General features: G+C 41.2%; 1 protein-coding gene across 2 annotated transcripts in view; it reads left to right on the top strand.

The window, feature by feature from the left end:
- Nucleotides 1–20953, top strand: part of LOC126266618 (serine/threonine-protein phosphatase 5) — an 86462-nt gene extending 65509 nt beyond the window's left edge. For both annotated transcript variants that reach the window (XM_049970965.1, XM_049970964.1), the window contains one exon: nucleotides 20331–20953. In XM_049970965.1, coding sequence (XP_049826922.1) covers nucleotides 20331–20390 — 60 coding nt within the window. In that variant the 3' untranslated portion in view covers nucleotides 20391–20953. The remainder of the gene's footprint in view (nucleotides 1–20330) is intronic.
- The last annotated feature ends 818 nt before the right edge of the window (nucleotides 20954–21771 follow it).

Genomic DNA, 21771 nt, shown 5'->3' on the forward strand with positions numbered 1-21771 from the left:
CTCATGAGGACCCGAGCTATTGCAGCTCATTCTTCATTTCATAGCTGTATTTCGTTCTCCCTGCCTTAGCCCTCCCTATCCTCTCCCCCCCCCCCCCCCCATTCCCACCTCCTTCCCCTCTCGGTGTTCTGACTTATGTCGATCTGGCTATTCCACTGGTTTCCTGTATTCGTTGCAATTTTGTTCCTTTTGCCTGTTTTTTCACCCTTTTGGCATTTGTCCCCACTTGAAGTTTCATCTCTACTTCAAAATTTCCTGTTTTTAGTGTGACCCATATGGGGAAGAACTCCCTCCCTAGCATCTAGCATGTGGATTCCTCTCCCCCCTCCTCCCCTCGTCCTTCCCTTCTCTGTTCCTCAGTGTAGCTTCCTTCACCCTGCTAGGTCACCAGCATGTGTAGCAAGTCCGTGTGGTAGGACTGTTATGCACCCATATGGCTGAGCCCCCTGACAACACAGGGATCACACTACTTATACCTGAGCTGTTTCCTCCCCATGTATGCCAAGGAGTGGTTGCTTGTCTTCTTGGAGCATCAGAACTCCTGGCAATAGCTGCCATACCAGGCGGCCCTTGCTGTGGCTGGGTGGCGCCCATGGGGAGAGTCCCTGGTTGGAGTGGGTGGTATCAGGGCAGATGCTTGGCACATGGAGCATATCAAGCTACAAAAATCCGGCCATTCTCACACGGGCGTCTTTTTGAATGGTGTAGGATCCTTAAATGCTGCCTCGTATGACCTGGCAGCCTTCCCTTCCCTGGCTACCCCATGGGAGGAGAGCCAGGCTCGCGATCTTGGGCTGAAACCCTTTCCCAGTTGCCTCGTCTGTACTAAGATGGATGGGGATACTTTCACCACCACAAAGCCATTGTTTTTCGTGGAAAATATTGAGGGCAAGTTTGGTGAAGTGGTGATGCCGTCAGGTTCCCTGTTGATCAAAGCTCCTTCCACCACCCAAACCACAGCTCTTCATGCATGTGCTCATCTTGGCAATGTCCCAGTGTCTATCACTTCTCACCAATCTCTGAATATGGTCCTGGTTCAAGTTGGCACTTCACTCAGTACCCCCTCAGATTCAGGAGAACGGTATCCCACAGGGTTCTGTACTAAGTGTCACACTCTTCCTCATTGCCATAAATGGGCTTGCGACCTCTGGTTACCCCTGCATTGTACGTTGACAGATCTTTGCATCTGGTGCAGCTCCCACTCGGTGGCATCTACTGAGTGCCAGCTCCAAGGCACCATCTGATGGGCCTCTGCATGGGCCACTGCCCATGGCTTCCAGTTTTCCTACTCCAAAATGTGGGTTATGCATTTTTGTCATCAACCCACAGTACTCCCTGATCCAGAACTTTATTTAGGCAACCAGCTCCTCAATGTTGTAGCACAGTCCCATTTCTTGCGCCTTATTTTTGTTAACAAGCTGACGTGGCTGGTCCACATTTGCCACCTAAACACTACATGCATGCGGAAGCTTAGTGCTCTCTGCCTCGTGGCCCACACATCTTGGGGTGCAGACCGTTCCACTCTTCTCCATATTTACCATGCTCTGGTCAATTATGATAGTCAGGTTTATGGCTCAGCAGCTCTTTCCACTTTGAAACTCCATGATCCTGTTAATCATTGTGCAGTGTGTATGGCTATTGGTGCCTTTCGCACTAGTCCTGTTGATATACTACTCACAGAAAAGGGATTCCCCTTCTACACATCCGACGGAGCCAACTTCTTGTTCCTTATGCAGTCACCATTCGCTAATTCCCTGACCATCCTGTGTACCCTGTGCTCTTCACCAATGAGGGATGTCTCCCTCCAAACAACTGCCCACAGGTGGTATTGCTGGTTGGCATGCATCTCACTACCCTCTGAAGGGACTCCGTCTGCACTCACTGGACTGCACACCATGTCTTTCCTCCCATACACAACCTCCCCTCCCCTTGGACAGTGCCTAGACCACGGATTAGGACCAATCTCTTCCAGGGTCCTAAGGTCTCTGTTGCTCCTATGGTTTACCGGCATCTTGTCTGTGCCATCCTTGTAGAGTTCCAGGGTGCCACCATCTTGTACCCTTAACGGTTCTAAGACTACTGATAAGGTGGGATGTGCTTTCACGTCTCCTACTGGCTTCAAGCACCATTTGTTGCCAGGATCATTTAGTGTATTTAGAGCAGAGCCTCTAGCCATTCACAGGGCCCTCCGCTTTGTTTCTCAGGCCTCCCTCCATAGAGTTTTAATTTGTTCAGACTCCATAAACAGCCTGCAGGCTATCGATCAATGCTACTCTCGTCACTCCTTGATCTCAGCCATCCATGACCACCCCTCTGCCCTTGAGCATTCCATCTGTTCACTTACCTTTTCTGGATCCCAAGTCTTGTGGGAGTCCCAGGGGTTAAATTGGCTGACAGTTTGGCTAGAGAAGCAGATACTTACCCCCATTTCCCTTCATGATTCCAGCTGTGGATCTGCAGATCTACATCAAATCTCTCTTTGCCCAACAGTCTATAGCGCCCATCTGGAGCGCTACTGCTCATATTAATAAACTCTGCACAATCAAGGAGAATACTGCAGTTTGGAACACTTCTTTCCATCCCTCTTTGAAGGAGTCCACTGTTTTATGCCGTTTACGCATTGGCTATACCCAGCTCACCTATTGTTTCCTCCTATGTAATGACCCAAGCCCGCAACGTGGTTGTGGTGCCGGACTGACAATATCTTACATATTGGTGGCAGGTCCCCTTCTTTCGACCCTTTGTGTTAAGTATAGTCTTCCTGCATCCTTAAATTTAATATTAGCAGATGATCCACGAATTTTCTTTCACTCCCCCATTAAACTGTTCACTTTTTTTAGTGACGACAGAAAAGTAACTTGAAGCGTCTGCTCAATACAAACCAAAATCACACAATACTATCAAAATCTGCTAATGTTCAGCTCAATAATAAAGACTGATGTGCTAGTTCATCATCTTAAAACTCGTCTTGGATCATGCTGCTGTGAGTGTGACTGTCTTACCATCTCGGTGACTGTATTACCATCTCGAAAGGTGAAATTCCTTGGTTGTAACAATTGATTGATTAAATAAACCTGAAAGAGGTTCATGTATCTTACATGTTACCTTTCCAGTTGTTCCTGTTGGCAATTTTGTGAAAATAGATTGCTGCTCGACTTATAGAAGAGATAATGAGTCACAGACAGTGCAGTGAGAAGGTGTTGGGTGGTTGGGGAGAGAGTGGAAAAAGAGAGAAGGAAAGGAGAACAAAGACTGTGGGTGTGGTGCTGGAATAGAGGGCTGTGTGGTGCTGGGGTGGGAGCAGGGAAGAGGATAGGTAGGTGGAGGATAGAGACTAGAAAAGTTTGAGACCAGGGGGATGTGGGCAACATACTGCAGGGGAAGCTGGTGTTGGTAGGAAAAAGCCAGACAGATTAGACACTGAAAAAGTGATAAAAGTGAAGCACCTTATGTTGGGAAGTATGTTCACCAACTGGGTGGTCCAGCGGTCTCTGGGCCAGTTTGTCGGTGGCCATGCATGCGGACAGCCAGCTTGCTAATTCTCATTCCCACATAGAAAGCAGCACAGTGGTTGCAGCTTAGTTTGTAGACCCCATAGCTGCTTTCACGCAAATCCTGTGTTTGATGGGAGAGGACATGCCAGTGACTGGAATGGAGTTTGTAGTTGTGGGAAGATATATGGGACAGGTCTTGCATCTAGGTCTCTTGCTTTCTATGTGGGAATGGCAACTAGCAACTAGAAAGCTGTTTGCCTGCGTGAATGGCCATCGATGGACTGGGGCCAAGAGACAGCTGGACCACCCAATTGCTGAACACGCCGCCCAACATACTGTGTTTCAGTCCAATGAGTGCTTCACTGCCTAAACCATTTAGATCCTTTCTGGCAGCACCAGCAACCTGAATTGCGCAGGTGAGAAATTCGCTGCAGTACATCCTACCTTCCTGTAACTCCCTGGACTCAGCTTCACTAGTCTGTGCTTACCTACTGATCCTCTTCCCTACCGCCACTACATCATTACACAGCCTTCTGTCCTGTCAGCACACTCACTAGTCTTTTTCCCCTTCTCTACTCCTCCCCCTTTCCACTCCCCCCCCCCCCCCCCCAAAAAAAAAAAAAAAAAAATCACCTGACTGCACCTAGCGCCCCTACCCCATCCTTACCATGTCCCTGCATATTCCCACAAGCAGCACTAAACCTTCCCCTACCCCTACCTACTGTCCCTACCCTCCCACTCCCTGCCACTTTCACACCACTTTCTTACCCCCATCACCCATGACATATTTTCTACTTTCAAAGAAGGCATTTTGGTGGGAAACTTAATTGTATATCAGTGGTTTCATTGTGCCTGTCTGCAGCTCAGTGTCTCCTCAATATAGTTAGTAACAATCTAACTATTTCATATTATTGTTGCAATTCTGTCTTGGATTTTCAGTTGTTTAATTGTTCATGTTATTTTCAGTTGTGCAATTTTAAAGCATTACAGAATCTTGTAATAAGACTGTCCTTGTCTTTTTAATTTTGATAATCAGTATTTTGCAGCTATCAGATTAGAGTTTTGTGGCTTTGCTGAGAGAGCATTACAAATATAACCTGATCATGTGCCCAATATGAATACATGTCTCTTTTAAGATTTTATTTACTGAATTAAAGAAGGAATGTCAGTGTAAAATAACAACAGTAAAAGTCAAATTACTTAGTTTTATTGTTCCTTTAATATGAGCACATTTCCATAATAATGCCTATGCTCATCCAGTCTTCTTTAACAGTTTTTTGCATTTTCCACATTAATGATTCAGATAACAGATCTTGGAAGCCTTTTCACTGATATTCTACTAACAGTATGTTTCTTCATTACAATTACCGAGTCTGAAACACGACACTGCATGAATCATAAATCTCTTAATTAATCCTGCGCACCTTTCCATGAAATAATTTTTTGTTGTTGTACGAACTGACTTAATATTTTAAACCATTTATTTCACTTTCTATCATGTTCTGCACATTACTTATCTGCAGTGCAGTAGTGTGTGACTACCCTGTGCAGCAGTTCAACAGTGACTCGTGTCCCCACACTAAGGCATTGTTTGATCGCTAGTGCTGGGCTAAGGGGCACTCAGTTCCTAAAGTTCCAAAAGCCATCAACTATAGTTCAATTCTCTTATCTTGGTGGCTCGCGCATGCCCATCCAGACGCGGGAGATTGCTGCATTGCCAAGTTGCACGCGCCGAGACAAGCAGCGCCATAGTATAGTATAGTGCAAACTTAGGTTTCGGGGGGACGTGCAGTTTATGAAGTGGTGGCTTATCACGGCCGCATTAACCCATTTGCTGCTACAGAGACGTGCTCCCCATATTCCGCACTCTGCTCGATTTTGTCATCACTGCACTGCTCACCTGTGCAGACACACAGTGTTCCGACTGCTTTGACACACTTATCATTCAATTTCACAAAAACTATTTGGCCCAAGTATTTGATTTTTACACATCTTTTTGACTGATACCTTCCCCCCATAAATTATTAAATTTTGTTTCAATGTTCAATGCAGTTATTGTGCAACATTAAATGTAGTAAACCATTGCGCGAAATTTTGAAGAATTTGCAGAGGTAAAAGTCACAGCGTATACTTTCCGTATGGTCGATTTTAGTTGCCACTAGAAATTTCAAAAAATTACATTCTAACGAATAAAATTCATGAAGTAAGACACTTTGATATTGTTTTTAAATAAAGAAAATTTTAAGCACCAAACAAGGTTTGAACTCAGGACCCTTTGCCCATCAGCCAAACACCTTAACCACTACGTTAATGCAGCTCATCCTTTCATTTTATTACTAGAGGACTTTAAAGTGTCACGCAAAATACTGACAAACACTGTTGGTATGACTAAGAATAACTCAAGTTTCGTCAAAGTAAGATAGGAAATAATAAATTACCGCTGTTCTTTATTGCGAAAAAGCGGTTAGTAAGAATGAATTTCCTTGCTATCACCTGAATTAGGAGGCTTATTGATTTTTTGGTTTAATTAATTAATAGAATATGAAGCAATTGGTATAAAGAATGCTTTTTCCAAACTTTCTTTTATAGAAAGTCTATCAAGACATTCCTTTTGTTCAATTACTTTATTTATGACTGAACGTTTCTAAAACTGAAGACACTCGTCTATGCTCTGCACTGCAGTCGAGCTCTGGCAACGTCGTTCTCTGTTCATAGGCTGACTGTGTCACGTGACGTCAGATGCGCAGAACGAACCTAAACTCGGCCGCCGTCATAAATGACGCACACTTTAGTAAGGATCACAAAAGCAATAAGTCGCATGAAAGATAAGAGTACTCTTTATGACCTCCATCACAATTTGCAGTTTAGATAACACAGAATTGTAATGAAACGATAATTAAATGGACACCCTAGCTGCAAACAGGCGTTGATGTACTTCATTAGGGACATGTTGAAAATGTGTGCCCTGACTGGGACTCGAACCTGGGATCTCCTGCTTACATGGCAGACGCTCTATCCATCTGAGCCACCAAGGGCACAGAGGATAGCGCGACTGCAGGGACTTATTCCTTGCATGCTTCCCGTGAGACCCACATTCCCAACATGTCCACACTACTACATTCGTACTGCGCCAAAAGGCCACAAAGATCTTTAAGGCCATGGAGCTCCCCAACGTAAGCTGTCTCCATGGCGTCTGTTATTAAACAGTCAGTCCCAAAACATGCTACTGCACAAATGGAGGCTGCCAGTGTCAGCACTAGTACCTGCGTCTGCCAGTGCACTTCTTCTGCCTCAGTTATTTCGAAGCCCATACCGCCACCCAAGACTGCAGACAAGTCTGTGGTTGACACAGTTGTGGAGCTCCCTGCCCCTCCAAAGGTTCAGCCTGGTCCACCAGCAAGTGTTGCAGCGACAGTTGTGGCCCCAAAGCCCACTCAGGACAAAAAATGCAAGCCAAAGCATCAGCCTATAACAGACAGAAAATCCACTGTCTGATGTCGAACATGTCCTCTCTGATGTATCTCTTGATTCTTCATCAGAGCAAATGGAACTTAATGTCAGACTGAGGCAATCATCTAGCCCCAAAGCTCAGTCACCTCATACGGTAGGCTCCCCTCCCATGTGGAAAGAAAAGGTGGAAGTGCTACTCCTGTGACAAAAGGCTCCCATCCTTCAGTGGAACATTAATAAGTTCAGTATCCATGTGGAGGAACTGAAGCTCCTAGCGCAGAAACGCCCAGTGTATATCTGTTTGCAGCAAATGCATTTTGAACATTTGCTGCCTCTGTCTTACAGGGCTGTACTATCTATTGCAAGGATGATCTGACTGGGGAAAGGGTCAAGGGAGTTGTTGCTGTGTTCGTAAATCATGCACACCAGTCCTCTGCTCTCCTCCTGGCCACTAATCTGCAATCAGTTGCAGTTGAAATTCACACACGTCACGAGGATCACATCATATGAGTGGTCCATCATGCCACTGACTTATCCGTCCCAAAGTCTTTCGGTTACTGAGGTGGTGACATGTACTGTACCTTGGTGGACAGATGAGTGCCATTCAGCAATCCAGGACAGGTACGCGGCTCTTAAACATTTTAAATGCCAACCGAGAACAGACAACTTCGGGGTCTTTTGAGTCACATATGCGAAGGTTCAGTGTGTCATTATGGAGAGTAAGAAAAGGTCATAGCAAGTGTTCCTGGACACCATCAACCATTCCACTTCCTTTACCAAAGTATGGGAAGCCAGCCGGAGGATTTCTGCTGAACACAGTTATTTACCAATAGCCCCAGTTCTGAAACAGGAGTGGCTCCAAACACCACCTGGAGACATCGCTCAGATGCTGGCTGAGGATTTTGCTAAAACTACTGCCAATATCAGCCAGGATCCGGTGTTTCATCACTACTGTGTGACTGTAGAGGGGGGGAAAATTAACTTTAGATCCACGAGTTCTGAGACGTACAACTACTAACCTTTCTCTGTGTGGGGAGCTGGAGACTGTTCTGTCTGAGACTTTGATATGAGGGCTATCCACAAAGTACATTACGTTTTGGAATTAAAAATAAATAATAAAGTATTGGAATTTTTTTTTATTATATACAGATGAAAGCCACACTTAAATACTACTTTTCTACATGGTTGCCATTTAAATTAAGGCACTTATCGTAGTGATGGACGAGCTTGGAAATTCCTTCGTCGTAAAATTCGGCCGCCTGCACCTTCAATCAGGCCGGGACTGTACGGCGGGTGAGGAAAAAACTCCCACTTAAAAGATTCGAGAACTTCACGAGTGGCATTTGCTGTGTGGGCCCGGGTGTTGTCGTGAATCAGCAAGATCTTTGAGCCCAACTTTCCCCTGCGCTTGTTTTGTATTGCTCTTCTGAAGTTGTGCAGAGTTTGCCAATACCTTTGAGTTTATTGTAGTGCCTCTTTCCAGGAAATCCACAAAAATCACACCTTTTCTGTCCCAAAAGACAGTCGCCATCACCTTCCTTGCCGACATTGCCTGCATGCATTTCTTTGGGTTTTGGGGCAATTTATGTGCCCCCAATGCATTGACTGCAATTTTGTCTAGCAGTTCACATGCTTAACCCATGTTTTGTCACCAGTAATGATGTGATCGAGTAAGGAGTCGCCATCTTTCTCGTAAGCGTCCAAAAACATTAACGCTGGAGCCATTCGCTGTTCAGTTATTGTGAAATTACGGTTTTCACGGACCGCAGCATAGACTTTTTCGACAAGTTCGGCAGTCACTATGCTGGGTCTTCCCCTTCGCTCTTTGTCGTCCCCTTCGCTCTTCGTTGTGAACATTAGTTCAGCCATTTTTAAATTTTATGACCCATTGACGCACTCCACCTTCAGTGATTATGTTGTCCCCATACACTTCACAAAGCTGCCGATAGATTTCTATCGGTGTACAGTTTTTTGCAGTCAGAAACCTTATTACGGCACGCACTTCACACTTTGCGGCATTTTCAATTAACGCTGACATTTCAAACTGTCACAGTAACTCAACAGAGTACAGCACGAACCTCTCGCTAGACGAGGCAGGATGCCAACTGAGCGGTGGAATGCCATAACACCAAGATGGCCGCGCTAGCTCCACCCCTAACGGACACAAATGAAAACGTAATGTACTTAGTGGATAGCACTCGTACTACCCCTGGTCACAGCCAAATCCAGTGCTGCATGCTTTGACATTTGCCAATGGCTTCAAAGGAAATCCTCCTCCACTGCAGACAGATAACTTCCCCAACTCGTGGAGAGGGGCAATTTTGACACCTCTCTTCAAACCAGGAAAGGACTGAACATGTCCCATTAGTTTTCGGAGTATCACCTTAATCAGCAGTGTAAGAAAGACCATGGAGCGAATGGTTAGCCATCGTCTGGTCTGGTTGTTAAGAGACCATGCTTTCCTACATAAACATCTCTGTATCGGCATATTCTTACATATGAGTAAGGCAAATGATACTACTTGGAGACAACGTATTCCCACACAACTGCATCAATGAGGCTTCCATAGTCACCTCCCCATCTTTATATGGTCTTTCCTGTCGCAGCAGATTTTAGGACCTGAGTTGGTGACACACTGTCAGATCGATTTGAGCAGCAGAACGGTGTCCCTCAGTGCAGTGTTTTAAGTTTTACCCTCTTTACCATAGCCATATCACATCCACGGTAAGGAGTCCTGTACCGTGCTTCTTATTTGTGGATGATTTTACTGTTTTCTGTTCTTCCTTCAGTGCTGCAACAGTGAGCCATCAGTTGCAGCTTAGATTGCACAGGTTAGAGGAGTGGGCTGGAAAATGTTCTTATCATCTTTGTAATTTGCCTGGCTTGCATATGAGGGACACCATCCTACATTTTAGAGACTTAGTGGGGTTCCTGGGTCTCATTTTCGACCCAAAATTGTTGTGGTTACCACTCCTGAGAGACCTGAAAGCCAGAATCCCCAAGGCACTGATCATCATAAAATACCTCAGCCACAGGTCCTGGGGAGCAGACAGGGCACATCTGCTCCAGTTTTATAGGGCTTTCATGCGTTCACAGTTGGGCTATGGTTGCATGGTATATGGGTCAGTGAGGCATTCTTATTTAAAAATCATTGATGCTGTTCGCCAAGAGGGGATTTGGCTGACCACAAGTGCTTATAGGACCAGTCCCATACCCAGTCTCTGTGCTGAGGCTGGAGACCCGCCACTCACCATCCAGCGGCAGCTCCTCGTGGTGCTGCAGACATGTAAGTTCCTTACAGTCCGATTTCACCCACATACCATACTGTTGCTCATCTGCCTCTGAATCACCTTTTCTCCAACTGGACCACAATGCAATTGGGGATCTGCATATATCATATGTTGGAGTCACTGGGTCTGGAGAAAGTACAACTCTAAATCCAGAGTTTTAGCGGTGTCCCACCCTGGTTATTGCAGAGGCTCAGCATCATTTTAGATTTATTGCAGTACAGGAGAGATTTCACTCCTGCTCCTGCTTTTAATTGACTATTTTGTGACAATTTATATGAGCACAACTATGTAGCTGCCTTTATGGAGGTGTCTAAGCAGAGGGACTCCGTTGGTTGCTCTGTTGTTTTTCTCAGATTGTATCCTCTAAGATCCGAATGCCTCCAGAATGCATTTTAGATACGAGATTAAAATCCATCTTGTCCCATCCAGACTAAGTTTTCCCAAGATTTTTTTTTCCAGAGTCAACAGGTACCATATTTAATCGATGAAAAGATTAGGTTCTTTCCAAATTTGTCATCTAGAGGGATAGTCATCTTATATCCACGAATTAAATTATTGCTACTGAGGTCAGTATTGTTGGGCTGTGTAATAGATTAATATAGATGTCGTCTTCCATTTACAGATGAGGGTTTGGCGATTGAGATGAAGTGCACATATACTTTTAAGCCTGGACAAGCAATACTTACATTTAAATAGGCTCAATGTTTTCCAATATGCTACAGCACTTGATACAGTATAGAGTATGCTTAAATATTGAATGACATTTTAATCATATGGCATGAGTTAAAGGGACATTCGAGAAGCTATGAATTAGCCACAACAAGCAGCTATAACAGCTTAAAAATTAAATTTCGTGAAATGCAGAAGAAATTAGCATTAATACTGCCACTGCTCTTGTTATATTTGTACAAATTTCCAGTAAGAGTTCTCACATAGTACCCACCTGTATGGATGGATTAATGGTTGTGCTGATTTTTAGTGAAGCTGACAGCCATAGGGGAAAATGTTGTCTTTCGAAAAATATTACAAGGTCTACGACTTTGCTTCCATCGTTTGCCGATGGTGGCGACAATGGTAAGTAGTGGTTGAAAGAAACAGATTGCAGACATCAAGCAGTTGCTTGGACCTCAGTCAACATAACCTCATTCAAACATTAGTCGATTTGTGTCTGCATCATAAAGTTATTCTTGATTGAAAATTTCAGTTTATAAGCCTAATTCTTGTCATTTGCGGTAGGTTGTTACTGTTTTGTTTCAGTATGAAGAGAACAGCAACTGAGTCTCATCGAATGCTCTCAGGTATGTATTGTAAGGACGCTGTTAGTGAAAGAATGTGTCATGAGTGGTTTCAATGCTTCAAGAATGGTGATTTTAACGTCTAGACCTGCATAGTGGTGGAAGAGAGAATGTTTTTTGCTGAGCGAAGACTCATGTCAAACTCGAGAGAAATGTCACAATTAGTGGGAGTGACACAGCAAGCCATTTCAAAAGTTATGGGCATGATTCAAAAAGAAGGAACTTGGGTCCCGTGTGAGCTGAAACCAAGAGACATTGAACGGCGTTTATGAACAGTTGCTTCAGAGGCGTAAATGCATCTGCATCACATTGTGACTGGGGCCGAAAAATGGGTTCATTACAATAACCCTAAAGGCAAAAAGTCGTGGGGATATCCCAGCCATGCTTCCATGTCGACAGCCAGACAGAGTATTCACAGCTCAAAGACCATGCTCTGCATTTGGTGGGACCAGCTCTGCGTCATGTACTATGAGGTGTTAAAACCAAGTGAAACAGTCGCAGGTGTTAGTTATTGAATGTAGTTAATGCATTTGAGCAGAGCATTAAAAGACAAAAGGCCACAATACAGCGAGAGGCACGATAAAGTGATTTTGCAGCACAACAACGCTCGACCCCGCATTGCAAAAGAGGTGAAAACATACTTTAAAACATTAAAATGGAAAGTCGTACCCCAAACGCCGTATTCTCCAGACATGCTCCCTCTGACTATAACCTGTTTAGATCAATGGCACATGACCTGGCTGACAAACACTTCCAATCTCATGAAGAAGTCACAAATTGGATTGATCATGGATCGCTTAAAAAGATGAACAATGTTCTTGATGCAGTATTCGTACACTGTCTGCAAGATAGGAGAAAGTAGTGGCAGTCAATGGAAAATACTTGGAATGATACATGTGTAACCAATTTGTTTCGTTAAAGCTTCAAATGTTGGGGAAAAACGGCAGGAGCAGAGTTACACACCTTGTACTTGCTTGAACGATATAACCAAATGGGTTGCAAATGAGCATTTCAATCCTTGTTCACATTTTGGAAAAATGGATAAAACATTGCCAGCTTTTAACAGCTTGAAAACAAGAGGGTAATATTTAGCTGAAACAAGAAAATAAGTTAATAAGTATTGAAACACCAACAAAAGAAATCAATCCTGTTACACTGACTGTAATTACTGTTGCGAGAATAAGTTACAGCAGCTAAACCCTTCATGAAGACTGTACCAGCAGATGCCACTAGATTGCAGAATGAGCGAAAACTCGAGAATACGACTGAATCGTTATTACAATTATTGTTACATATTGCCTGACAAAACATTGCATTCAGTGTTTTGCAGTTACTTCCATCATTAAGCTCGATAGCACGTTAAAACCTCTGACAGGTCATAGAAGAAGAACCAATAGAAGTCACAAGATGATGGGGCAGTCAAAAGCTCGAGCAGAACTTGAGATTTCTTGAGCTGTGAAGAAAACTGCTGGAGCAGTTAGAGTTGTGCCCAGACGCAGCACTATTTACAGCATACTCCCAATTATTTGGTGTAATGTGGGGAGAAGATGCATGAATTGTCAAAAACATGTATAATCGGGATATTTTCAAACATGTATTCAGGATTATGTCCACTGGACGGGTAGCAGCAACAGCATTGGCAACAAATGTCTGCATGTGCTCGGACATGGCTAGGCGCAGTCGTCTTTTGCTGCTGGTCTGGATTAGTGTCCGCTGCTGCCCTTAGCAGCTGGCAGCTTGTGCTGCCAGTTCCCGTGTGTGTAATATGTGTGCCCTTTTCTTGTTATGCATAAATAATTTGCACACGAAGAATTGGGAGCACACTGTATTTTGAAGTATCGTGAAGGTTTGAAGGGGAAACAACAACAACAGCTTGCCCGAGAACTACAGATGTGGGGAATAAAGTGGGGAGTGGGCAGCAAACTTGCACTGCCAATTGTAGGAATGTATGCTGTGAATCTTGGCTTTTTATGAACATCTACCACGTTTATAGTGCAGTTCGCCTTAATCCGCGTGTAGTCTGAATTGAATTGATCTTAAAATTAGGTAAATACTTAACAGTAGTATAAATTTCTGCAGGATACGAGAAATGTATAGATAGGAGCCAGTGGGGTACTTACATGTTTTGTGCAGTGATTGCTGTTGATGTCACTGGGAGGTATGGTGGAAACAACTAGGGGAGGGGCTCAGCTGCTGGTTGTATGCAGCCAATGGGTTAGGCAGTATGCTTGGAAGGGAGAAACAAAGGAATATTGTCACATTCCCATGCAGGGAGATATGTGAAATCAGCTGTGTGTGGAAAAAAAAGTTGTATTGTCAGGTCCCACCATAGCTGGATCCATGGAACTTGCAACATATTCAGAAGAAACAGCCAGATATTTGTGACAGCAAGCTTAGAAATTTAATTGGTACTTGTTTCACTCACAGCAATATAAAGTGTGCTATTAGGTCATAACTTAATCATGACCTAGTAATTCTTTACATATTAGGAAACACTTAAGTAAAAAAAAAAAAAAAAAAAAAAAAAAAACAGAATGGTTTGGAATTCAGCACTTGCAATAATTGCCTCTTCAGTTATCCCTCATTGGTTACATCAATAAATTGCATAAGTTCAGGAAACCTATAACATTAACTTTTCTGAAGCAGATTTTTTAACATCAACAGTTCATAATTTTGATTAGTCACAATATGTTAAAACTAAAATTCCCTCAAGGAGTTTTTTAAAGGGGGGGGGGGGGGTGGTCTTTATTCAGGGCAAATATGGTATATTGTGATAATGAACAGGACATAGCCAGTTTCATTCACTGTCCCTTCCCTATATGAGTCAGAGCTCCGTTTCTGCATATACATATGTACTCTGAAAGCCACTGTACTGTGGGGGATGGTATGTTATACCACCACTAATCAAGTCCCTTCCTGTTCCACTCGCAGGTGGGGAGGGAAAAACGAATGTGTGAGTGTGTGCGCGTCTGTACAAGCCTTAATTTCTTTATCTCACATTCTTGACCCTTACCCAAAACCTGTTTCAAATACCAGTTCTCTAAATTTTCTCAATAGCATTCATTGTAAAGAACATCACCTCCCCTGCAGAAATTCCCATTTGAATTCCCGAAGCATCTCCATAATATTTGAGTGCTGATCGAACCTATAGGTAACAAGTCTAGCAGCCTGCCTTTTGATAGCTTTGACATTTTCCTTCAATCCAACATGGTGCAATCCGAAACACTCGTGCGTATTCAACAATGGGTTGCGCTGGTGTTTTATTGGGGCCTCTGTCACAGATAAACAACACTTTTGTAAAACTCTTCCTATAAACTGAATTTGACCATTTGCCTTCCTCACTATAATTCTTATATGCTTGTTCCATTTCATTCTGCTTTACAACATTACACCTAGATATTTAATTGAGGGAGACCAAGAGATGAATACACTAAGCAGATTCAGAAGGATGTAGGTTGCAATAGGTACTGGGAGAAGCAGCAGCTTGCACAAGATAGAGTAGCATGGAGAGCTACTATCAAACCAGTCTCAGGACTGATGACACAACAACAACAACAACAATGATGATGATGATGATGATGATGATGATGATGATGATGATGATGATGATGATATTTAATTGACATGACTGTGTCAAGCAAGATAATGCCAATACTGTATTCATACATTACAGGATTATTTTTCCTAGTATCTCCATTAACTTAAAATTTTATGCAGTTAGGGCTAGCTGTCACTCGTTACACCATCCCCCGCCCCCTCCCCCAATCTTCATTGACACGCAAGTCACCGAAGTGGCGTCAAATCGAAAGACTTGCACCCGGCGAACGGTCTACCCGACTGAAGGTCCTAGTCACACAACTTTTTTTTTTTTTTTATTCATCACACCTATTAGAAATACTGTTTACTGAAGAAGTCTTTGAGCCGCTCACATATCTGGGAATATATTCCCTCTGCTCATACCTGTAAAAGTCCCTAATGGAGCGCCATGTCCAACACTTCTCAGAAATTCAGAAATATAAACACTGCCTGTTGGCCTTCATCCATTGTTCGCAGGGAATTGTGAAAAAAGGGCAAGCTGAGTTTCACACAACCAATGCTTTCTAAAACAATGCTGATCTGTCGTCAAAAGCTTTTACTTCTTAAGTCCTTCATTATATTCCGTCTCAGAATGTGTTCAAGAATTCTGCAGCAAAGCAGTGTTATGCATATTGGTCTGCAATTTTGCACTGTCAGATCTTTGACCCTTTTTAAATACAGGCATCACTTGTGACTTAGCACTGGGTATGATATTCTTGATAAATGTAAGCTAAGTAAGGGACCAGTGCCATGGAGTACTCTTTGTTAAAATGAACTGGATTTCTATCTTGACCTGGAGACTTATGCTTTCAACTCCTTCAGTTGCTTCTTTATGCCACTAATGCCTATTACTATGCCCTACATGCAGCAGTCTGTGCAATGATCAAACAATGGTATGTTTGTATGATTTTCCTGTGTGAACAATTTTTTAAATGTGAAATTTAAAACTTCAGCTTGCATTTTGTTATCTTGTATTGCCACACCAGATTGCTAAACGAGTGACTGGATGGTAGCCTTCAACGCATTTAGGGATTATATGAAGGACCAGAATTTTCTTGGTTTCTCAGCTAGATCCTTTGCTAAGATATGTTGTGTGCTTTGTGCATTGGTCTTTTTACATGTGCATTAATCTCTACCAATGTTTGCCTGTCATCATTTGCATGTTCTCTTTTGCACCGAGAGTGCAACAGTCTTTGATTCATCAGCATTTTTAGATTTTTCATTTTAAACGATGGTGGACTTTTGTGTCCTTAATCCACTAACTTGTCACATACTTCTCCAGAGTGCAATTTACGCTGATGTCCGTCCATTGTTTAAGTGGGATTCAAGCAACTGCTTATCTACTCTTTCGAGCAAAAATAATCTCTTAGCCTTCATGTTTGATTTATTAACTTTAGTAACCATAGTCACTAGATCATCTTGATCACTAATGTCTCTATAGACATTGTGATAAGGTCAGGCCTCTTTGTAGTTGCAAGGTCTAAGGTATTTCCATTGTGGTATGCTCAAGACAGTTTTTGGAAAATGTATTTAATAGTACTTCACAGGACCACCTATTCGTGACCTCTGCATTGAATCCATAGACATTCCAGTCCATACTCAGTAGATTAGTCACCTCCAACTAATATTACATGTTCTGTATATTTGATATTTCCATTACTGAGGATAGACTTACTTTGAGTGGTTTTAAAACTGTCACAGCAGAATCAGATGCCATGTAAAAACATGCGGTAATTAACTTTCACCTAAATCTGTTATTTGCATCCAGGTAACTCCAGTCACCCTCGGAATTGAGCTCATTAGAGACAATATTTTTGTCCATTGCAGTACACACACTCCCTCCTCTGGTGTCTAATCTGGCTTTCTGCTATAGATTTCATGACTCACTAAAGATTTCAGAGCATTGTACTTTGTGTTTCAATCAGCCTTGGTGCCAAGAATAATTTGAATGCAACAAATTTCGTGTAGAGCAGTATGTTTGGAAACTTTTCTACAAATACTTTGACAGTGTACCAGTTATATTTAGTCAAAGTGTCTTCACTCCGAATGCGGTCTGATTTTTCTCTCTGCATGTCGATTGTTGAGTATTCATCAGAGTACCTCAAACTATCGGTCAGCCTAAAAAGTCCCCATATGTGCTCCACAAATACTTTGCTACCTGAGTAGCTGCTTTCTTTGAGTATTGCACCTCTTATCTACTGTGGTGAGTTGTACAACTCTGCACCATATAACGCAGGTCCAGAAATCCACAGCCGTGACTGTCACAAACTCGACAGTCTCTCTGGGATTGGCAGGAACTGTTGTGCTGGTAAATTGAAGGTTGCTGTTCAATCCAAAGTTTCATTTGCAGAGAAAAGTGTTCTCCTTTATCACAGTAACATTCCTTTATTGTTACTGAAAAACTGCATCAGCATCTTTCTTTTTCTCTTGAAATGCTTCCAGATCTTCCACATTCAGTGTAGTTAGATCCTGGAAATTACTTATTGTTGCAAAGTGTAGAGAAATAGATTCTTCAAAGTTGTAGCTAAAGCAAATACTTCTTTTGCTGAAGATGGCAAATTTTATTTCACAAAGGGCATTGAAAAGTAGGAAGAATTGAGTTAAATGTAATGATTGGCTAGGCAATTGTGTTAATTTTCTGGGTGGCCATGTATGTGTTAACGCAACTGCGACTGCTTCCGGAACAGAGAAGTTAATCAACCTCAGATCGAATCTGCCTATAGGATTGACAACAAGGGGTCCGTGTGCCAGCCAGCCTGAATGTGGTTTTTAGGCAGTTTTCTGCATCCTGCTAGTTGAATACTGGGCTAGTTCCAATGTTCCACCTCAAATACACACTATGCCGACATTTAGAGCACTTTCTCACATTTGCACACTGAATTTGCTTTGCACACTGAATTTGCTTTACACACGGGTTGGGTGCACTGCTTCTGTCCTGGAATAGGGTACTGATGATCTTAGCTGTTTTACTCAGCATCAGCTATTCTGTAAAAAGGTTTTTAAATTATTTTGTGTTTTCTTTCCTCAGGCTGATAAAGTTGTTGAGCATACTTCATATAAATGAATTGGAAACAGTTTCAGGAAAGTTTGTTCTTGCATGGTCCAACCCTTATAGCTGCTCTAAATAGGTACATAAAACGAAGTACATTTGATATTTATGTTGCTCAGTAGTTGTACTTATGCAGCTGAGGAAAAATATAACTGCGTGCCCTAATAATGATTTCTGCACAACACAAATAATGTAATGGACAGAAATCCTAATGTATTTGTTAACATATTGTTGAGTGATGAAGTATGTACCAAGCAGTCCGTGTTGCAAAATTTCAGTGGTCTTAGAGAAGTTGCTTAAAAAAAAAAAAAAAAGCCATACATATTTTGACACATTTTTGTTCTTATAAGCCAACTGGGGAATACTGGATATCTTATTTGGTTTCATTCACAGGCAGTCATTAAATGTAAACTGGAAATAGCTTGCCCAGATGAAAGATATAAAACAGTTGAAGGCTTTTAGAAAAGTATACTTAAATTTACACACAGTATGTGGGTAAAAATGTGATAAAGATTACAGAAAAGTGAAAATCATTGTATTGATATTTATCAGTTGCATAATTATTTCTTCATTGTAATGCAGTACTTTCTCACATATAAAAACTTTTGGGTCATTCGGCCTCTGCTTGCTGTTAGTCTGCACATTTTCTAGTATATGCAGTCTTTATTCAAATGGAATTACAATGAAGTGGTGAAGCATGCTGATTCACTGCAATTCTGGTCTATGTTGAATAGAATAAGAATAATTTGACTTTTTTTATAACGTACAATTTAATTTAAGCAGTGTTCTACATAAAATATACTGATAAAGTGCCCCTGAGAGAAGAAAAAATGACGATGATAAATGTGGTGGTGGTGATAACAGAAAACAAAGAAAAAAAATGTGAAAAGACAAACTGATATGCAAAGTTATTTAAACATGAGTTACTTTATATGTATATATATCTCTCTCCACTTTGGTTAGAAAGGAGTAACGTTTTTTACACACTGCAAAGCCTGTGCGGTTGCTAATAACATTGGTTGAGATGTTAGTAACATATTTCTTACTCACATTTATTAGCAACTTTGATTTAAGGTTTCAACGGTTGATGTACCCAAAAAAAAAATTTGATTTGTCCCTTCCACAGCCACAATGAGATCATCATACTTTACCTATAAGGTATAGGTTTTTGAATGTTGGGAAGCAGCTTTTCACTAAGATTACGAAAAGAAGAGGACCCCTGTAATGTGATACAAGGGAGACAGATGATGCAGGAGACATTGGAGAGAGGACGAGTTCAAAGACAGTACACAGATAAGCACCTTGCCAGCTTCTTTTCAGAGATGGTAGGATGAGGGAGTGACATGTTAAGATGGAGTGAGAGGAAGAGAAATGAGAAGTAGAATGAATAGTGCAATTACTACCTAAGGGAAGCTGAAAAGAAGATACGGGGAAAAGGCATAAAGTAGGAAGGGGAATGTGTATAAATGGAAAGTCAGCATGAAATAACAATATGGAAAGGACAGTTTGCTACTCAACTCATAGAGATGGTGTGTGTTGCAGACGGGCCAGTGGAAAAAGAATGCTTGCAGACAGTCATTCTTCAGAAATAGAAAACTCACACACATTCACACAAGTACGAATCTCACATACATGGGCACTGTCTCCAGGAGCTAAGATGTAATTCTTGGGTGAATTTGCATGAGTTTACTACTTCTGCTGAACAACTTCGTCTGAAACCTAAAATATTTCTAGAATTCTGTTTCATTGTGCCTGTCTGTGGCACTACTTCCTGTATGTGGTGAGTAGCGATCTATGCTTTCCGTGGTGGTAGAAGTTTGTGGTCAGGTCCTTCCTAACCTTCCAGAATCTGTCCCTATTTCCTGCTGATGAATGAACTAACAGTTCTGACAGTTAGGAATATATATATATATATATATATATATATATATATATATATATATTATTTTTTTTTTTTTTTTTTTTTTTTTTTTTTTTTTTTTTTTTTTTTTATGCTTGAAATGACACCATCTGAAGGTAAGTAATAGCTAACCATTTAGTTGGCTTAAAAGTGTGATCGTACTATGAAGCTTCTGTGACAAAGCAGTCATTGTTACCATTATGCAAACTTAAGATTTAGATGTTAAATGAAAACTTGTGAGATATTGTGAATACCTTTCTGTTTTATTTTTTCCAGCCTCATCCCAACTTGAAACCAATGGCATATGCAAATGCTCTGATGCGTTACATTGTGTAGTGTATTCGTTCGAAATACACATACGTAAGAGGAAGTGCCAATACAATTATCTTTGTCAGAATCAAAGATATTAAGGAAAAGGTGCTTTTGAAGGACTTTTGGACTCACGTTGTTCCCTGTTTTAGGAATGTTTGAAGATCAAGTTGAGAAAAAATGCAGTTATTTTAGAAGCCTAAAAGAATATTATTTTAAATCAATGACATTAGTTTAAAATATGTGCCACAACACAATGTCACTGTGAAAATTTTTATAACTGGGTTCAACAACAGTTAAATGTAATTAAAAGCTTGTTCGCAGTTTTGTTTCCAGACTTTGTGGAAGAGTTTTTTATAGCACAGGATTTTTAATTTCCATTTACCTTGCTACATAGATCCTGTGTAATTATACAATTTCTTATTTAAAGCTTCATAATACCTCCCATTGTGGAAGAAATGTTTTATTTTAATGTTTCAAGTAGTAATATTTGTGTTTGTTTTGTAAAGAAAAATAATCATTGTGATCATTATTATATTACCATCATCACACCATCCAAAAACTTTTGTTAAAATAAAATTGAAAGCTTATCACTGTGTTAATGATTTTGTTTATCAAAGTCAAAAATAATTAGTTTTTAAAACCTGATTTTACACGAGTGAGTGAGAGAGAGAGAGGGGGGGGGGGGGGGGGGATGGCCAGTTTTACATGTGAGATGTGCTTTTTCCCTCCTACCCCCACCCCACCCCCTTTGTAGAAGAATGGCTCTATTGTTATAATTTCTCATTGCTTGGAATGAATCAAAGTTCTCATTCTTGTTCTTGAAGCTATTCATTATGGGAATTCAGAATGTTACAAGAACAAGGAAGTAACCTTTCCTACTGTAATACATTTACTAAAAAGCATTACTTTTGTAGCGTCTGAAACTTTTCTTCATAAAAAATACAGAATTTTATCTATTAGTAGCTATTTGGTTGATTTGTTGTAAGTCGTTCAGATAAGACCAAGGTACAAAGTTGACTAGAATATAATATCTTCTAAAATTTGTCTTCAGCACAATCAGTGACTACTGGGAAATTTGACAAAATTCGTGTATACAAAAGTCTGTTGAAGTACTTGGCTACAGAGTGTGTATTATTAAGACTTTGAGATTCAGCCGTTTATGCCATTATTTAAAATGTTAGTGCTGCATTTGTGTTTGTATGTTAGAGGGCAATATGTAAAAAAAGACTAAGTTTCAAGGTTTATTTTTAAAGTGTATTTCAGATCTGTGATGGATAACTAATTTTACAAATAGAATGATAGAAAGTATAGTATTTCTTCTTAAAAAAAAAAAAAAAATGTAAGATGAGTTCTGGAGTAATTTCGCACACAATTGATCCTTTTACAGAAAAGCTTGAACTCTTCT

This window comes from Schistocerca gregaria, chromosome 4, assembly GCF_023897955.1.
Source record: "Schistocerca gregaria isolate iqSchGreg1 chromosome 4, iqSchGreg1.2, whole genome shotgun sequence".
In the NCBI taxonomy this organism is placed as follows: domain Eukaryota; kingdom Metazoa; phylum Arthropoda; class Insecta; order Orthoptera; family Acrididae; genus Schistocerca; species Schistocerca gregaria.